This window comes from Sinocyclocheilus anshuiensis, unplaced genomic scaffold (genome assembly GCF_001515605.1).
Source record: "Sinocyclocheilus anshuiensis isolate Anshui unplaced genomic scaffold, SAMN03320099.WGS_v1.1 scaffold465, whole genome shotgun sequence".
In the NCBI taxonomy this organism is placed as follows: Eukaryota; Metazoa; Chordata; class Actinopteri; order Cypriniformes; family Cyprinidae; genus Sinocyclocheilus; species Sinocyclocheilus anshuiensis.
The window spans coordinates 911946-930937 of NW_015539898.1; the positions used below are offsets into that span (position 1 = coordinate 911946).

At 36.2% G+C, this 18992-nt stretch overlaps 2 protein-coding genes across 3 annotated transcripts in view; one reads left to right on the plus strand and one right to left on the minus strand.

Annotated features, from left to right (window-relative positions):
* The first annotated feature begins 1116 nt into the window (after positions 1–1116).
* Positions 1117–11177, plus strand: LOC107685963 (zinc finger matrin-type protein 3-like). The gene is made up of 6 exons (XM_016482740.1): positions 1117–1234; positions 5275–5630; positions 5873–6019; positions 7177–7343; positions 8967–9061; positions 10614–11177. Exons 1-6 carry the CDS (start codon positions 1117–1119, stop codon positions 10820–10822), a joined length of 1092 nt encoding a protein of 363 aa, XP_016338226.1. The 3' UTR covers positions 10823–11177.
* Positions 11178–17511: 6334 nt separating this feature from the next.
* The window catches only part of LOC107685962 (6-phosphofructo-2-kinase/fructose-2,6-bisphosphatase 4-like), a 20319-nt gene continuing 18838 nt past the window's right edge, over positions 17512–18992 (minus strand). The window contains exon 15 of one of the 2 annotated variants that reach the window (XM_016482737.1): positions 17512–18854. Coding sequence is in view for 1 of the 2 variants with exons in the window: in XM_016482738.1 (XP_016338224.1) it covers positions 18795–18854 (60 nt within the window). In the remaining variant the exon portion in view is untranslated. The remainder of the gene's footprint in view (positions 18855–18992) is intronic. The other variant, XM_016482738.1, reaches the window with a different exon arrangement.

Here is an 18992-nt window from a genome sequence, read left to right on the forward strand (position 1 = left end):
CACATGCTAAACAAGCGGAATAAAGTGTGAATTGTTAATCTCGCCAGAAATCCCTAGAAATCGTAAATATGATATTTTATGCCATCTTCAGGCTGCAAATATATGCGCAAAATGTGCCTTTATACAGACTGCTTGATGTTGTACAAAGGCACACAGGAATTGCAATTGCATAAATGTTGAACTTAAATGTAATAATGAATGGTAACGAATAGACAAATGTTTAAAATATTAAATTATGAATACATTAGACTGCATAAGCAACTTCTCTGAATTCTTTATCATTGTCTTTACAGATATACCATTTTTTCATCCGTACTAATTTAGATCTATACAGTATATAAAATAATAGGCCTATAATAATAATAATAATAATAATAATAATAATAATAATAATTAGTCGTAGTTTGTTTATTGACACTACTATTGATTTATTTCTTTCCAGACGTGTAAAATACAGAGAAATTACTGTGTATTTTTTATTATAAATGAAAGTAAATTTTTTTACTTTAACTTTAATAAGTTTTCACAATTATATGTAAAAGTAATTTTAAAATGTAATCTAAATTTATTGTTGATCATTGCAATAATTATTTACTTTGTAGTTTGAACGTCTAAATGGATGTTTAAGGAGCAAAAAGTAGCCTTGAGTAAAAATACAAGTATACAGTTTCAACACTACTCGCGGAAAGTTCAAATGTACTTAAATTATATAGATAACAGTAACGAAGTACACTACCTCAAGTAGGCTACTTCACACACCCGCTTGCCAAGTCACAGGCTCGGCGCATCTTCTCATCGCGCGTGCTGAATCGTCAATCAGATTCTCACATAGATAGGAAATGGACTGTACCAACTAGGGTGCGGGAGACGTTACTGTAAATTGCACAATATTTCCGACCATTGGAATTGTGATTACGAATACGATTTTCCAATGCATGTATTAGAATAATTCAAATCTCCCTCCATCTCATTTATCCAACGTTTTCCTCGTATTTCTAGTGTTTTTGAAACCGTATATGGATGAAAACACCCCTCTGTTGGACGTTTGAAGCATGCGGTGTACGTCTGGCTTGAAGAAGTTGAGCAGCAGAGAGAGCTTGAAAGGATGCAGGGAAGATGGCGATGAATGTAAAGAACAGAGATGCTTTTTATTCAAGTGCTGACTATTGCAATATCTACAGCTCTCAGCCTGTAAACTATGGAGATTGCAGCCATTATTTCCCTCGGATGACAGGTAAGATGAGACAATGTTTTCGAAATGATTTTCAGTGTATTGCGTTATAACTGATGTTCTGCATCAAATTTGCTTTGCACGGCAATGGTTTAAAATAGGACTTTATTAGGGCCCGATCTTTATTTTTAAATAATGGAAATATTTATGAGAAGAAAGGTCTTGATGTCAGCCTAACCACTGACAGATTGAGAATGAACATCCCCATCTGCATTGCCAAAGGATCATGGCACATTAAAAATGTTAATGGAATGTTATGTACATGACCAACATATTTCAAATGTCACTGAAATTATTCAGGTGCAGAAATTCTTTCTGTGCTATCCCACTCTATTTCTGTTAGGCTATATAATGATATACTGCTTAAGCTCTGCATGGATGTTATGTGTTTGCATTAGATCAAGTACCAAAAAAAAAAAAAATCATGCATGCAAGCATGCTTTTTCAATTTATGCTTTTTAACAGAGCGTGGACTAATAAGAAGTTTATTTCTTAAATAGAAAATTATGCAGAATAGAATATGAGGCACGTTGAATGAGGTGTCTGGTAGGTTCTGCCCATGTCCATTGTCACACTTGAGTCTAGATTACATATGAAAACTATAACTGTGCTGATATGGAGGAACATGCAAGATCAGTGATGATTTTTGGCTAAACCTCCCAGTAGGAGTCCATAATGCACAATCTGCAGTCCATGTCCTCACAAAACACAAGGGACCACAAGGTTACAAATGTGGATTTTATTTAAGAGGACTCCTTGGCAGTCTAATTAACCAGGCCATACAGGACATTAAAAATGCTCAATTTTTATTTATTTCACATGAGAGCACTCTGCAAATCATGGATGAAGTGTTAAAGTGGCTTTTATATATGGTGAGACACTGTGCAGCTCTGGTAATGCATTGAATTCTATTCGCCAAAACAGAAGGACGAAATGCGTGATGATCTTTATCATCTTGATCTTAACACTGCAGAATGTCCCTTAAGCACATAGAGCAACCAAGCATGTAATGCATTTATTCTGCTCTCAATAATTGATGCTGTCAAAGAACAACTGTACAATGCACGAACAGCTTGGAAGTGTTTTGCAGCGGTGCGTGGTATAAAACAACCTGCAGCATCAAGTGATAGTACTGCTTTACCTTCTCATGTGCCCTGCATACCTTGCATTATAGATGCCCAATGAGAACAATCCTCCCTAAATCTAAAAATATTTGATCCTAATTCTGATGAAAGAGCAGATGTTTGTTTTCGTACTCCAACTAAACTTTGCATTGCTTCTAAAAAACAGTGTATTTAATCTGAATGGAGTGCAGGTATGTGTCCCTGACCTTGAGTTGGGACTGTAGGTTCTACTTAGACCTATTTCTGGGCTTGTATTCTCTGATGACCAAGAGATATCAGGTTTGTTTTCAGGTCAAAATGAGAAGAATGTAAAATGGTAGGCCATTGAAATGTTTTCAATAGTGCAAATGATGATGCAGAGACAACTACAAGACAAGGTCATTTTTTCATAGCCAGACTTCTGACTATTGGTGTCAACTAATTCTTGCCTAGAACTACCCACTCTGATAGGAAAGTGTGCATGATCAACATGAAAAGCAACCAATCACAGTCCATTTTGTTAATGGAATACATCCAAGACGTACATGTGTTTGTTTCTTCATCAGAACAGATTTGGATAAATTTATTAATAAATCACTTGCTCACTAATGGATCCACTGCAGTGAATGGGAGTTGATAAAAACATTACAGTAATCCACACGACTCCAGTCCATCAGTTAACATCTTGTGAAGTGACAAGTTTAAGCTACAATACCCCTGTTCATAATCTTGTCTGATATGATCAGGAGAGAAATATGCACAGATCAAGTACATTTTACAAGCCTAAACCGTTCTAGATGTGAGAGGACAACAGGTGATGGACTTGATGGACTTGATGGACCTCACTGGAGGAAGTGTTACTATGGATTTTGGATTGGTATTTTGGACAGAAGCAACAGCTTGAAATTTTATCATTAAGACGTTTTAATGACGAATATGTTTTTTACAAACATGCAGCTTTTCACTTCACAAGACGTTAAGTGATCGACGGGAGTCATGTGGATTATTGTGATGTTTTTATCAGCTATTTGGACTCTCATTCTGACGGCACCCATTCACTGCAGAGATCCATTGGGGAGCAATGGATGTAATGTTACATTTCTCCAAATCTGTTCTGATGAAGAAACAAACTCATCTACATCCTGGATGGCCTTAGGGTGAGTACATTGTCAGACATTTTTATTTTAGGGTGAACTATGCAATGTATGCAATGGAAATTAATGCAGTGGAGCATGCAGTGGAAATTGTGATGGCCTATTCTTCCCTTTTACGATGTAGGCCTATATCAGAGTAAAATAGTTTATTAAATAAGAATAAAAAAAAAAAAATGTAGGTTGGAACTTGTTTTTGGAATTGATTAGCTCATTGGATTTGTTTTGATTATGAGGGCACGTGATTTAAAAAATGATGTGCATGAATAAAGGCCTGTTCACACCAAGGACGATAACTATAAAGATAACGATAAAGATATAGTTCTAAAAATCGTTCTCAATATTAGAGAATAGCAGAGTCCACACCACAGCTATAACAATAAAGGCATAGAGAAATTATATTGTTGGAATCACATTCAGAACAATTTTTTTCCAGCTGTTGAATGATAAAAACATTGACACCCAATCAGAATCAATCTTGCTGTAATGAGCTCGCAAATTTAAAGTGGCAGAGGAGCATGCACTTAGAATAAACAGACAGTTATTGTTCGCTGGTGTGGATGCAAATATAGTTATCTTTGTATTTATAGTAATCGTTAATGCTCTTGGTGTGACAGGCCGTAAATATTTTTAATAAACACTGCAATATTCCATAAAAAAAAAATGTTCGTTTTGATTTAAATGTGCCATCCGACTTCTGACTAAACCAATTATAACAGTTTGTGGGGTGGGATTAATTAACCAAACAAATGGGGACAGGGAGGACATTAGGGAAACCTGTTTAGAACCCATTTATATTGAAAATAAAACACAGAAAATTAAAATACGTTAACAGCTCCATTTATGGATATAAACAGTGGGGTATTTAAGAATTCCAAGAAGTGCCTTTCTAATGCTGACACCGTACAGGCAACCGGAAACAGAACCATTTGGCGCATTCTTATGTCTATTTCGGTCAGCTGAATCATTGTTGTCATGATCCCGTCAGAACTGATACACTGGAAATATCACACAGCCACGAAACAGCTGACTCTCCAACCCCCCCAGTTGCTCGGCCAAAGCACCAAACATGCACTGAGTTCAGGAGGCAGGAGTCAGCCCTAATCACATCCACAGAAGGCCATACTGCAAAGATTCTCTCTTGCTACATGAAGTGTCATGCTAAGATATAGTATCTTAAAATAGCTCATTTGCTGCACTAAAAATGTATGTGGCCTTTACATCTGTATTATGTAGCAGAGTTCTGTTATGTTTCTCCTGAGGGTAAATGTATATTGAGCTATAAAATGAATGTGGACATCATAGCTTTAATAAATTGCTTTTGATTGCAGACTTTGATATTGTATCTTTGAAACATTGATATCTCTTCTGAAACACCAGAGGGACATGTGAGAGTACAGGAGTCTTTTTCTCAGAAGAAACACCTATTATTAGCTAGATATAAGCGAGATCTCATCCTTCACTCTTAAAAATAAAGTTCCATTGGCCTCTATGGTTCCATGAAGAAACCTTTACATCCATGGAAACTTTGCATTGCACAAAAGGTTCCTATAGTGGAAAATGGTTCTTTAGATCATTAAAGTCTGCGTGAACCGGAAGTTGCAATGGACTTTACTTCAGTATTGTGTTACAGTATTCATTGAAAAAAAAAATGTAGAGGGCGAGGCCTAAGCCGTCAAAATAACATCATCAGAGAAGAAACAAGATTCCACAAGAGAAGCAGATTTTCAGGTTTTTCAGGCCCTTAAAAGTTTATATTCTCATTCTGACACCTCATTTGGCTTTCCAGGTCCAGACCCTGTTCTAAAACCACCTCTTAGTTTGTTATGTCATCAGCCGCCTCAGCCCTTCCAGGCCATGACCCCGACCCAGAATCTCAGTCCCCCGCCGGTGATGATGGCGCCAGACCCCTTGCGATTCCCACACTGCACTCCTCTAGCCGTAAAGCCGCCCCCTCACCTCCAGTTGCCGCCCAACTCGCCCATCCCAGCACCCCCCGTCCTCAGTCCCAAACCCCCCGAGGAAGACGGTCAGGCGGTGGGTGCTGACCAGGAAGCCACTCTGGAAGAGCTTTGCAAGCCTCTGTACTGTAAGCTTTGTAACGTCACTCTCAACTCTGCCCAACAGGCTCAGGCACATTATCAGGTAATCTAAAACTCATTTTATGGTTATGGGTATGTAAATAAGGTAAGGAAATAGTAAATGATTTCACAATCTGTGTTTATATCAACAAGGTGGTTTTACTGCATGTTAACAAATCAGGAGTTTTTACTTGTGGTTTTGGTTTCTTTCAGTTAGTTGTTTTTTTTTGAGAGCCTGACTACTGGTTTAAATCTTCGCTACAATTAAGAAGAAAGCATGTAATCAATTCTTTGTTTTGTCTATAGGGGAAAAACCACAGTAAGAAGCTGCGCAATTTTTATGCTGGCAGCCAGCAGCCACCTCCCATTAGAATACCAGAGGTAGTAGAGCCTGTTTCCCAGCAACCCTCAGCCACTCCACCCACAGATTCTGCAAATGTTACTGCCAACCAGGTACTTATGCCTCTTATCTGGTGCATTTCTGTCCAAACAAGTGTGTTTTTTCAGGCTGTCTGGGAAAATAAATAAAGCAACATTGTAAATGCACATCAATAGACTAGTTATACTTTTTTGTCATGTGACTCACAAGTATAAAATGTGTCATTTATGTGCCAATAGTGACATCAATCAGAATCGCAAACCATTGGATTGTCCGACTCGGCTGAACATAATAACATTGGCTCAAACAATGAAGTGAATTTGGGGCGGAACTACCTGTTTGTCTGATTTATGGCAGATGAAGAGATTTTGAAACTTTTACGTTTTTAATTGTTTTTGTTGTTTGTTGTAGTAGCATCTCTAAAATAAACACCAAAAATATGACATTAGAGATGGTAAATTTGACTATTTCCATGAATTTTAAACTGTCCATTTTAGTCATTTGATTTTAAGATTTTTTTAAATGTTTTTGAAAGCAGTCTCTCATGCTTACCAAAGCTGCATTTATTTGATTAAAAAGACAGTAGAAACATTAATAATAATAATAATATTGTAATAGTAATGTTGTGAAATATTATTACAATTTATTCCTGTGATGGCAAAGCCGCATTTTCAGCATCATTACTCCAGTCTTCTGTCACATACTCCTTCAGAAATCATTCTAATATGCTGATTTGCAGCTTAAGAATGTATTAGCACTGTTCAAAACAGTTGTCCAGCTTAAAATTTTTGTGGAAACCATGATAATTTTTTTCAGGATATTTGATTATTGGAAGTCCAAAAGAACAGCATTTATTTTACATATTTAAAAATATTTTGTCACATTATAAATGTCTTCACTGTCACTTTAATTTAAAGCGTCCTTGCTGAATAAAATTACTAATTTCTTAAAAAAAAAAAAAAAAACTTTTGAACAGTTGTGTATATACACTGTACATATATATTGAATATCATCTAAAAGCTTAAAATGATCAAGATGTTTAGATATAGGTAACTTTATTGTCCAGCCCTATCTGGGAATATCTTTAAGTGCAGTTTGATCATGCGGTGTCACTCTGCATGCATCCATTCACTGAGTCCGGTGTGGTAGTATTCAGAGACGTCCCTGTAGACGCACATCTTTCATCGCTCTACTCTTTCTAAAAGCTCTACTGTCATTGTCCCGTATGCAGCCACTCTCTAAGGGCACTAGCAGAGTCATACTGGCCACGGAAAATGACTACTGCAAGCTGTGTGATGCTTCCTTCAGCTCTCCCGCTGTGGCTCAGGCACACTATCAGGGCAAGAACCACGCCAAAAGACTGCGGCTGGCCGAGGCGCAGCAGAACGCCACATCCTTGTGAGTCTGTCACACCCATGCGCTCTGAGATTAAACAGCCGTTAAACTTGGAAAATCCTTGAATGTTCGTGGGTGGTGTCTTTTTTAAAAAAAATGTAATGAGACATCAGTTATGCAGTTGGTCACGGGGATGATATCAGAGGCAAAAATGGGATCAAAACCTGAAGTCATGACCCATATTGTTGCATATATTGAGATGGGTTTATGGGTAGTTGACATGTAAATACTTTTAGGAAGTTAAAACATATCTAGGATATAGATCTTCATACACTCGTATGAATTTTAGACTCATTTCGTGATCAAAAGAAAATCCATGTACACATTATGCATCAACTAGTAGGTAGTTTTGCATGGAGGAGGAGGTTTTTCCTGTTAGCTTTATCTTCGGGCTGTTTTTTGCGTTGATAAGTGGGGCGTTCGTTTTAATGCCACTGTGGCCAGAGTTGGGCGGTCCCGATAACAAACCCAGGAAGATATATCCTGTTGCACTCCAAACGTCTGACTGTATCTGAGCAAACATTTCTATGGCTAGTTAAGCTAGGTTTGAATCCCTAATAATTCAAAACAAAACAAATTAGTAAGCAGCAGGGCTGGGTGAAAATACATGATATATTCACAGTGATTTTGCTGGCGATATACAATTTAATTGCTTACTTTTTATTTGAACACTACAGTTTTTTAATATTATTTTTATGTATGTCATTAAAACAAACATTATTTTAGATATTATTCATTTACTTTTATTATTATTTATAATATATATTTGTCATTTAAATAATTTCATGATCCGTTCTTGCTTGTTACTTGCAAGCATGAGAGTGTTTTTTCATATTGTGTCTGATTTCAATTTCAGTAGCAAAAATGCTTCTAGAGCAAGTTTGATTCACATTCACGAATCAGTTCAAACTGTCCATTTGGATGATTCAAAACTATGATTCAACAATTCATTTGCATCATAACTAAAATGTTCACAGAAGTCTTTGAGTAGCATTTTTCCATATATTCAAATATTTTAGAAAGCATGTTTGTAAGTAAATATTGTTATTTTGCAGCAATATTGTTATATTGTATTGTTATATTTATGGATATACGTGTAATTTTTCCATATATTAAAACATTTTAGTAAGCATTTTTGTAGTTAAAGGGGACATAACAACACACAGTTTCTGCCAATCTCATGTTAATCTTGAGTACCTATAGAGTAGGACTGCATCCTTCATATCTCAGAAGAGTCTTTAGTTTTATCAGATTTATAAAAGAAAGATACAGCTTTACGCTTCTCTCTGAAAACAGTCGAGCTCCTGGAGGCGTGGCGTGGGCGGAGCTAAAGAGTCACAAGCACACACAGCTTTTGCATAGCAATCGTCTGCAAGCTGACATCAACATAAATAACAACGGAAGGAACAAAAACGTTATTGACTTAATTTTTATTTAATTGGTTTATAAATCAATAAAGTTTTCATTTGCCATTTTAATACTGTGAATACTTGATTATTTTGGCCTTGATTTGAAGTGTATTTTTTACTTTAACATTATGATTAATCTTACAGTTGAAATAATAGAAATAGAATTGCACATCCATAATAAGTGATAATTTGTGTTTTCTTATAATGTGTTTTCCAGAGTCTTGTCCAACACTCAGAGACGGCCACGGAAAGAAGGATACGAGTACCGATTAATGAAGAACCGTAGGGCTCATAACAACACTGCCATGCCAGGTACTGTACACACAGATTGATGTCAACCAATAGTTTAGGAGAGACGGATTTTTGTCATCATGTGATCTTGCCCCGAGACTATCCCTCGGGTTCTGTTTTCTGCTCAGTGGTCCAAGCTGTGGCTCGCTTGGCTGCTGCACGTGTTAAGTTTGCCAGCCTGTGCTAATGTAGCGCAATGCGCTAGTCTCGCTATATGCAGGCCAGACGCCAAGGCTTTGGTCTATGTAAGCCGATACTCCACCCCACGTCAGCCCAAGCCCATGAACGTCACCCACACGATGGCAGATCTCAATCACACACATGCCCCCATTGCCCCGTGATGCTGTCCTCACATACGCACGAAAACACACACCTTTGCATTCTAAAACTGAAGCAGTTAGCTTTTACATGTGATATTTTTTATTAAACGGAAAGAGAACTAAATAAAAGCTTTTTCAAAATATGTCTATTAGTTAGACTCTTATCTGGCAAATGTGAATTTGCTGAACCAGTGTGTCTCTCTACACTGAGATGTGCTGGAAGAGGGCTGATGTTTCCCTTGGGTGAGGGTCATCTGCTCTCATTATGTCCTGCAGAATATACCCATGATGAGCCACAAAGTGTGTGTGCCAGGGTTGGGAAAATGAGGTTCTTCCACAAAATTAAATTAAAATGAATATTTTTTAATGTAATAAAACATAAATTAAATGCTAATTTTTACAGGTGGCACTTCTACTTTAAATTATAATTATAATTTGCGTCCTGCTTACCTCGATTCAAATTGAATGCAAATTCAGGAAGTGAATTGGAATTTAAAAAGCATTTTCAGTTCAGTTCTGAATTATGCATGTATTAAATATAGTGCTTTTCCAACATAATGGGTTTGTATGATTGGATCATGCTTGTTTTTCTTTATTTATTCTTGTACATATACACTGGCATTCAAAGGTTTGGGGTCAGTAAGATTTTCTCTCTTATGATCACCAAGGCTGTATTCAAAAAAAATATATATATATACATACAAAATAAATACAGCAAAAACAGTAATATTATTAAATATTATTAAATTTAAAAACTAATGTAATGTAATGTCTTTAATGAATTTTCAGCATCATTACTCCAGTCTTCAGTGTCACATGATTCTTCAGAAATCATTCTAATATGCTGATTTGCTGCGCAAGAAACATTTATTATTACCAATGTTGAAAACAGTTGTGATGCTTAAAATTTTCGTGGAAACCGTGATACATTAGTTTAGGGTTGATGAATAGAAAATTCAAATTAAAAGTTTAACAATTGATTTAAAATGTATTTGTGAAATCTTTTGTAACTTTTTAAATGTTTACTCTTATTTTTGATCAGTTTAATGCACCTTTGCTGAATAAAAGAATTTATTTCTTCCAAAAAAAAAAACATTTAAGGTAGTGTGAACATGGAAATTAGCACACAAGTCAGTGCGAGTTTGCATTTCAATGTGTATTTCATCATCTTCTAATATCTGCTTATTCATGTAGCCATTAATTTGAAGTTTCATTTATTCACATGACCTGACATGTTTCCTGTGCTGTTTCAGGCCCTTACTACAACCCACGGCAGAGGCAGCGTATCCCACGAGACCTTGCGATGTGCGTCACACCCAGCGGGCAGTTCTATTGCTCAATGTGTAACTCGGGTGCCAGTGAGGAAGCAGAGTTTCGTTTACACCTGGAGAGCAAGCAGCATAAAAGCAGAGTGTCCGAGAAACGCTACCGGAGCGAGATGGAGAATCTGGGATACGCTTAAGAGGCAGCCAATAAGTGATTCCCAGATCTTGAAGAAAATAATCTTGCAATTCTGGAAGTAGCCACTTTTGTTTTAAAATGTAAGGTGACGTTTTTTTTCATGTGTGTTATTCTAGAAACAATTTATGAGCTAAAATTCGCACACACCGCAGAGCAAACATTTCTTTTGTGCCCGACAACAGGTCTGTTGGAAAGTTCTTATTTAATAAGGGATATCTAACAAAAAGTTTTAAACGCACATAAGCACAGATTTAGGATCAATCTTATCCTATCATTCTTATCCTAGATCACCTTTTGAGCAAGTACACAAATATCAGAGTATACTGCACTTTTGGGGATTTGAAACTTTCAGTATGGATTTCTGTATATGTCTAGAATTTTTTTATTATAATTTATTTAAAATGACCTCCAACATGCTTTGGACAGGTTGTTGTTTTTTTCAGCTGTTTTTGCGTGCAATTGATGCCTCAAAAAGGGAAAAATCTAACCGCAATCAGTTACCTAAACAAACATAAGTGGCAATCCTACTCACTCTGAGCCGTAGATTCACTGTGTTTCTTCAGGAGCTACAGAACGCACGCCGCCGATCAGATTAGAGACTGCATTCCCAGGAGAATCTCCGGCGTGCCTGCTGAATGTACTATGAAAGCGATGACAGTAGATCTACGTCTCTCTGGCTTTGCACATGTTTACTAGATGTAGTGGGAGATTTTCAATCTGACAAACATCATTTAGTCTATTTTGGGGTGTACATCTGATATTGTTAACCAGCATGCTTCAGTGCGAAATTATTTGGGTGATTGTTGTTTATTTTCATCTTGGATTATCTCCAGGGAATCTCTCCCCACACTAAAGGGAGAAATGGAAAGCATGGCTATTTTTAATAAGGTCCGTGCCACCCATGCCCCCTACCTCAGTCACAACCTTCTGACTTAGTAGTTTTCAAGTTGGCCTACCATATCTGAGAAATGCTTATATATTTTAAAAATTTGCCTCCAATATTTACTGAGGAAACCATGACCTTTGAAGGAATAGTTCAACCTAAAATGAAAATTTGCTGAAATTTAATTCACCCTCAGGCCATACAAGATGTAGATGAGTTTGTTTCTTCATCCAAGCAGATTTAGAGAAATTTAGCATTACATCATTTGCTCACCAATGGTTTTTATCAGCTGTTCGGACTCTCTTTCTGACGGCACCCATTCACTGCAGAGGATCCATTTGGTGAACAAGTGATGCAATGCTAAATTTCTCCAAATTGATTCAGATGAAGAAACAAACTCATCTACATATTGGGTGGCCTGAGGGTGAGTAAATTTTAAGTAAATCTTCATGTTTAGGTGAATTATTCCTGTTAAGCGGTTATATTGGGACAAGTAGGAGCTATAAAAAATTGCTTTGTTTTTGTTCATGGATGCACGATTTATTTATGCATAAACATTGCCCTTCCCCTATTTTATCACTTAAAATGTTATAAGTATTTTATAAAATACATTTTCAATATTATAAACAGAAGAAGTGACACAGTTTTACTCTTGCTGTTTGTTTTGTTGCTCTTGATATAAGCTATAAAATCACTCTTCAGAGTTGCAGTCCATTGTCACTAAATGTTTGCGATTGTAATTCTCCTCTGATTTAGTATTAGTTCTGCATGAAATTATTGCTGCTTGTACATATTAAGAGGACAATTACGCTGCATAAAGAGGACTATTGCAGAACTGAATTGCACTTGTTAAGAAATGGAAAAGACAGTATTGTGATAAGTCAAATTATTACGCAGACATCTATGTTCATTCAAATCAAATGTTTACAGTGGGAATCATCACAAGGGACTTATGGGAGCGCTTGACGGACTAATGGACTCAGTGGAGCCGTGAAGACATCTTAAATGTGCCTCGGAGTTTAAAGCCTACTTAACTGTGATGTTGAACATTTCATGTTGTTCTGCTTTGCATATGTTTCCAGTAGGAAGGACTTACAGTCCGGCATAACGAGTTATGTTTTGTGTATTCAAATACTGACCATTTATGTCAAGCTCTTTTTATATAAATGTGGTGATTTGTTTCATATGTATATATTGATATAAATTTAAAAAGGTCACTTTGCATTTTAAACATGATCATGCTAATCTAACATGGTCAGTGCAGATTATTCCATAAAATGCACCATTGATCATCAGTGTGATGCTTTGATGGTAGAGATTATTTTGTGGTTTTGCCACTTGCAGTGGACAAATACAGCAGAAAGGCAAGAGGAAATGCAATCAGAACATGTTGCAGGCCGGACTAGAACCTGCATTATTCACATGAGCACTACAACTATAAAAAAAAAACTGTGGTGGTGTTTTCTACTGGTAGCTATTGTATTTGCTCCCAGAAATTCAAGCCATATCCTGTTTTGTGTTTTGTATGGTCAGGAAGTTGTGACCCTATCTGGAAACAGACCTTCCCAAAGGACCCCAGCAGGGACACTAGGTTCTTCCCCAGTGGAGATTCCCAACAGTCTATTCCCTTCAAGCCAATTTTTTCCCCATCCATAAATACCTCGTTTTAATTGACACTGGGAGTTATTATCGAGTCGTATTTCACTAATGTTTTCTAAAGGATTAGCAGAAACATTTTATTTTGAGGTGCATCAAAATAAAATCTAGCTGTAGTGCCTTTTGAAGACATGTTCTTATATAATGGTTGCCTTTTCATGTGCAATACAGATGATGTGATATTTATCTGACCTCTTCCTTTTTTCCCTCGAGATGTATTAAACAGTGGTTCAATGTCTTGAATGTACAGTACAGATGAAAGAACATTTTAACTTTATTGTAAAGAGTCCTGGAACTCTAATTTTGAACGGAAGGTAATGTATTAATAAATTATTTCATTAAAAACAGTTCTTTCAGTACTTTGTCAGCATACTTTGAGTGTGTCTGTAATATATACTGGGATCAAGAAGTAGTAATTAAGTTTTTCTTTCTAATGGAAATTTCTGTTCATTCCCTGGTTGGATGTGCGACCATGAAACTGGCTTTATATGTATTTATACAGGGATCAACGTCGAAAAATGGCATCAAACAAGGATGAAAATAAATTTGCAATGATTTTGATAAAAATCGGTATTTTAACAATTACATATAAATAATAATAATAATAGTTTTATCATCATTATGTGGCATTTCATGTATGCAAAACCAAATCCATAAAACAACATATTTTGTACAACTATTTTATTTTACAACTACTATATACGTACAGCTTGTATTTACTATGCAAATTTAGACTCAAACCAGCTCTCATGAGCTATCCTTCAATCCAATTATTTGTTTTAGGAGAACAAAACATGGTTTCTCCCCTCCAATAATGACATTCTTAAGCACTGTTTGCTCACCCCACCCATAAGTCTGTGGGACTGCAGTCAAGCTGAAATGAGTGGGATGCATTGTACAGGGCCAAGTCAACTGACAAACTTGTGGCCTGTTTTTTTAATGGTGTGCATGGCTGAGGCCCTGCGGGAAAAGTGACAGCTGGAACAGGGGACAGTAAGGCTGGGAATTCCAGTGGCATCAGCTGAGATGAACAGATGTGGAGGGCTCTGATTCTAATGAAAGTGTTTTTTTAGATATGTACGCATTGGCCCCCCGACTGAGCCTGGTTTCTCCCAAGGTTTTTTTTCTCCATTTCTGTCACCGATTAAGTTTTGGTTCCTCGCCACTGCCGCCTTTGGCTTGCTTAATTGGAGGACACAATTTCCGGCAATATTATTGACTTGATTGCACTACAGTATTGGAAGAACTGAACACTATTGAAAGTGTATTGGATTACACTATTGAACTGGATGATGACATCACTGAATCAACAATGAACCGACTCTTGACCTTTTACATTATAAGCACACATTTTTCCTGTTTAACACCGTAAAGCTGCTTTGACACAATTTGTATTGTACAAAGCGCTATATAAATAAAGGTGACTTGACTTAAGTAATGGCTGTGATCGAGGACTGGAGTAATGGCTCTGAAAATTCAGCTTTGCATCACAGGAATAACTTATATTTTAAAATATATTCAAATAGAAAACAGTTATTTTAAATAATAATATTTCACAATATTGTGATCTATTTGGATTTGTATATTTTGATCTAATAAATGCAGCCTTGGTGAGCATGAGACTTCTTTTAAAAAAAAAAAAAACATTAAAGATGGTAATGTATTTGTTGCGTTTAGTTCTGATTCCTCATTAGGTCTGTTATTAAATACATGATGTCCTAACCAATAGGAAACTGTGTATTCTCTCTCATGTTTTGTTAACAGTCTACATGGAGAGGAAGTGAGTCTGCTGTCATGGTGTGCAGTCGACGACTTGGGGCTAAAAACACAAACAATTGTGGAGATGGTTATTGATTTCAGGAAGAAGAACACCCATCTCCTTCCTCTAGAAAAACTCCATCATCAGGACACAACAACCAGAAATATCACAACAATTATATTTTTTATTTTTATTTTTTTGCTTACTATTTTACTGTAGTGTTCAATGTATTATTTATCTATTTTTTGTCATTTTTAATTTAATTAATTTTTTTATGTATTTATTTTAATCTTGTTTTATTCACCTTTATACTGTTTTCTTTAAACATTTCCATTGACCCTCTTGCATTCCCTTGTTCTTTCTTTATTTTAGTTTCATGTATTTTATTATTTATTTTAATTGTTTTTTTATTTTAATCAGATTTTTTTATTATTTATTTTTACATTTTTATACTGTTTTCTACTCCAATTTGCTTTATTTATTTGCTTTATTTTTTATTTATTTGAATACATTTTTATTTATTTATTCATTTGTATCCATTTATTTATTTTAATCCTATTTATTTGATTTGACATTTTGTGCAGTTTTTCACTACACATTTCCACTGACCCTCTAGCACTCCCTTGTGGCCCTCTTACTAACCCGCAAACACACAACACACACACACACACACACACACACACACACACACACAGGCGGGTGTAGCGTGACTCTGGTGACTCTGTCACACATCCCTCCTCCCCTCTGCTCACCATCACACACACACACACACACACACACACACACACACACACACACCCACCATGAGGGCAAAAGAGTCATTTACTGCAGACACATCTCTTATGACATCCATACAGCAGCTTACAGGAAGTGCAGTGCAACCCAAAATCTGAGTCACTGAGAAATGACAGGAATGTATCTCTAAAATCTGCGAGAGGAGAGATACTTCCGCTCAACACAGAGCCATAAACATTTGGCACTTCATGAAGAGGATGACTTGTTTGTGTCCTGCTAACAGTCAGTAACTCAACCCGAAAGACACCCATATATTTCCCTTGGGCGTAAAGCCACTCAAAGCAATCCACTAGTTTGCTGGTTTAGTCAAATAAGACACTATGCAAATGTTTGTTTTCAGTCTTGCAAACCATTTCAACGTCACTTCTGAATTAATATATGCCTATTCAAGAGTTATGATTTTTTTTAGACATATATGTGCAACAGCATCTTTTCAAAGCAGCCAAGTAACATAATCAGGCATTTTTAAAAACAGGCACTATGTTAATATTTTCACTCAAGCGCACACACCGTGTTTCCAAGGCAATAGCGCCATCTTGTGGCGTTACTTTATCAGTAACGCTGCCCAAATATTTAATAGAAATGCATTTTGGCTCTTTCAGGTGCTGTTTTGCTGTGACCAAGTGAGTATGTGAGGTATGTGGGGATTTTCCCAGTATAATTACCAGAAATGTATAGGTATGATGTTGAAAAAATGGCGCTTAAATATGTATAACTATATGGAAACAATTAAAGCATTAGGCTGTATTAATATTGTGTATCACCGCACTATTGCGAGTGTGATATTGCTTCCATACAACAAGTTCTTGAAAAACGTAATTAATATAGAGTAACTTACGTTTGAGGTTAAATGGGCCAGTTAGCTCGCGTGTTTCTTGCCCGCCAACTAAAATATTTCCAAAGAAGCTAAAGCATGGGTGCCCAAACTCGGTCCTGGAGGGCCTGTGTCCTGCAGAGTTTAGCTCCAACTTGCCTCAACACACCTGCTGGTAAGTTTCTAGTATGCCTATAAGAGCTTGCTTAGCTGGTTCAGGTGAGTTTAATTGGGGTTGGAGCCAAACTCTGCAGGACACCGGCCCTCCAGGACCGAGTTTGGGCACCACTGAGCTAAAGCATCAAGTCTGAGTATCAGCAAGCAACGCGTAGATGAACAACTGGAATCTGGAGTTCAGAATATGAGTGGAGCGGAGCGACAGATTCCCCCTCTCCCGCTCAAAGCGTTCTATAATTACTCCTCCTCCTCTTCAGATCCATTCCAGGTTTTTCATTTCAACCAATCAAACGCTCGATGGTGTGAGCGGTCTAATCTTTTCGTGCTTCCAGCAACGGCGGCAAGATGTTATTTTGATTATAATAAAATTAATTTGTCTACAAAGGACTGTTATTATCCTTTGAGATGGAATATTTATATATGACAAAAATTCCTTATCAAAACCATTAAAAAGGATTATTGCTTTTCTTTTTTACTATATTACAGCCATAAAACATACTACAAAAAAAATAGAAAATCACCACAAAAGGTTTATTCAAGGAGATAAAATTCAAACACACAAACACAGACTGCATTTTCAACAGTTAAAAAAAAAATCCAAGTAATTTCACAAATATATTATTTTCCCATGATGCTGTTGTGGCTGTACAATATTTCTCTGTTATGTCAACATGGTGTAGCAATATGAAAAACGATTTGGATACACAAGACAGTATATTCAATTAATTAAAATCTGTGATTATTTACTATTAATGGACTACTACTTCAAAACTTCAAAATCTTTATTTAGTGTAATACTGGCATCAAAACAATCATAACAATACTACCAGTCATACTCCAGAAAATCTAATTTAAATAGTCAAGATCTGTTTCAAATGCACAGTATATATAACAGCACTCTTTGGACATGGACACAAACTTATGAAGAGTTTAATACTATATTTTAATATTTAATATTTTAATTATGGAATTGGAAATGGATATTGATTAATCATTGTTGAACATATTTAATATCGTAAACACAAATACTGAGACTTTTATCTCGTTCCCAAATTTGTTAATGTAACAAACAGCTTATGTTTCTCTCACAAGCACTTAAAATTTCTCAGAAACATGCAGTTAAAATCACTGTTGGAAAGTCAGAATATTCTGCAGTTATTTGGAATAAAATGTACATGATATAAAAATACCTGCCTGAACAACTCACTGTTGATTTAAAATAACTAGCACTTGAATCAACAATTAGTGTCTGAATTTAAATGTCAGGTGAAAGGTCGATATTTATATCTAAACTCTTAAAGAACATAAAAAATGAAGATAAAATCACTCTATCATTAGAGGGAGATTAAGTACATTTTTTGACACAATGAGTGTTTTCTCTGATTTGTATGTTCACACGCACACGAACACAAATTTTGTCATCCATCCCTCAAAATAACAGAGATTACCTTTTAGATTTGACAAAATGAGAGCACTATTGAAGGAGCAGCAAAATAACATACCTGCGGATCCCATTTGGTATAACTAAACTGACATATCTGTAAATATATGTATATTACATATATACAAATAAGAGCCATCGTAATAAATGTAACATCCATCCAAAACGCATATTTCCCAAACCCCGTAAGTGCAAACACAATCTTCCAGGCTATGTGTATCTCTTGCCATGTAAACTGATTATGGCTCTTTCAAAACATGGAGTGAGAAACCATATACTATATACAATCAGTAGAAATCATACAGCAACTAATTAACCGGTTAACATGACAGACCAGAACCTGACCAGGGGCTATCTGAAGGCAGGGTTGACCTTTTGTAATGGCAAACCCAGGCTTGGATGAGAGACACTGGTGTAGTGAACAGTGAGAAGGCGGTGTGGTTGTAGGTCAGAGGTGAGGCGGGACGGTCTGTAGGGCGTCTTCGGTAGTCCGGAGCACATTAACATTCTAGGAAGAAAAACAGAAAATGACAAACCATTATATTGTTGTGTTTTTTAAAAACTCCCTGTTATCTTAAAACAACTATTTATTTATTTATTTTTTTTGAACTGGTACTGGTAAAGTTCTTTTTAAACAACACACACA

Coding starts and splice junctions, on each gene's coding strand:
- LOC107685963 (XM_016482740.1), top strand. CDS start 1,117: ATGGCGATGAATGTAAAGAACAGAGATGCTTTTTATTCAAGTGCTGAC. Junction 6,020..7,176: donor CAAATGTTACTGCCAACCAG/GTACTTATGCCT, acceptor TCCCGTATGCAG/CCACTCTCTAAGGGCACTAG. Junction 9,062..10,613: donor TAACAACACTGCCATGCCAG/GTACTGTACACA, acceptor GTGCTGTTTCAG/GCCCTTACTACAACCCACGG.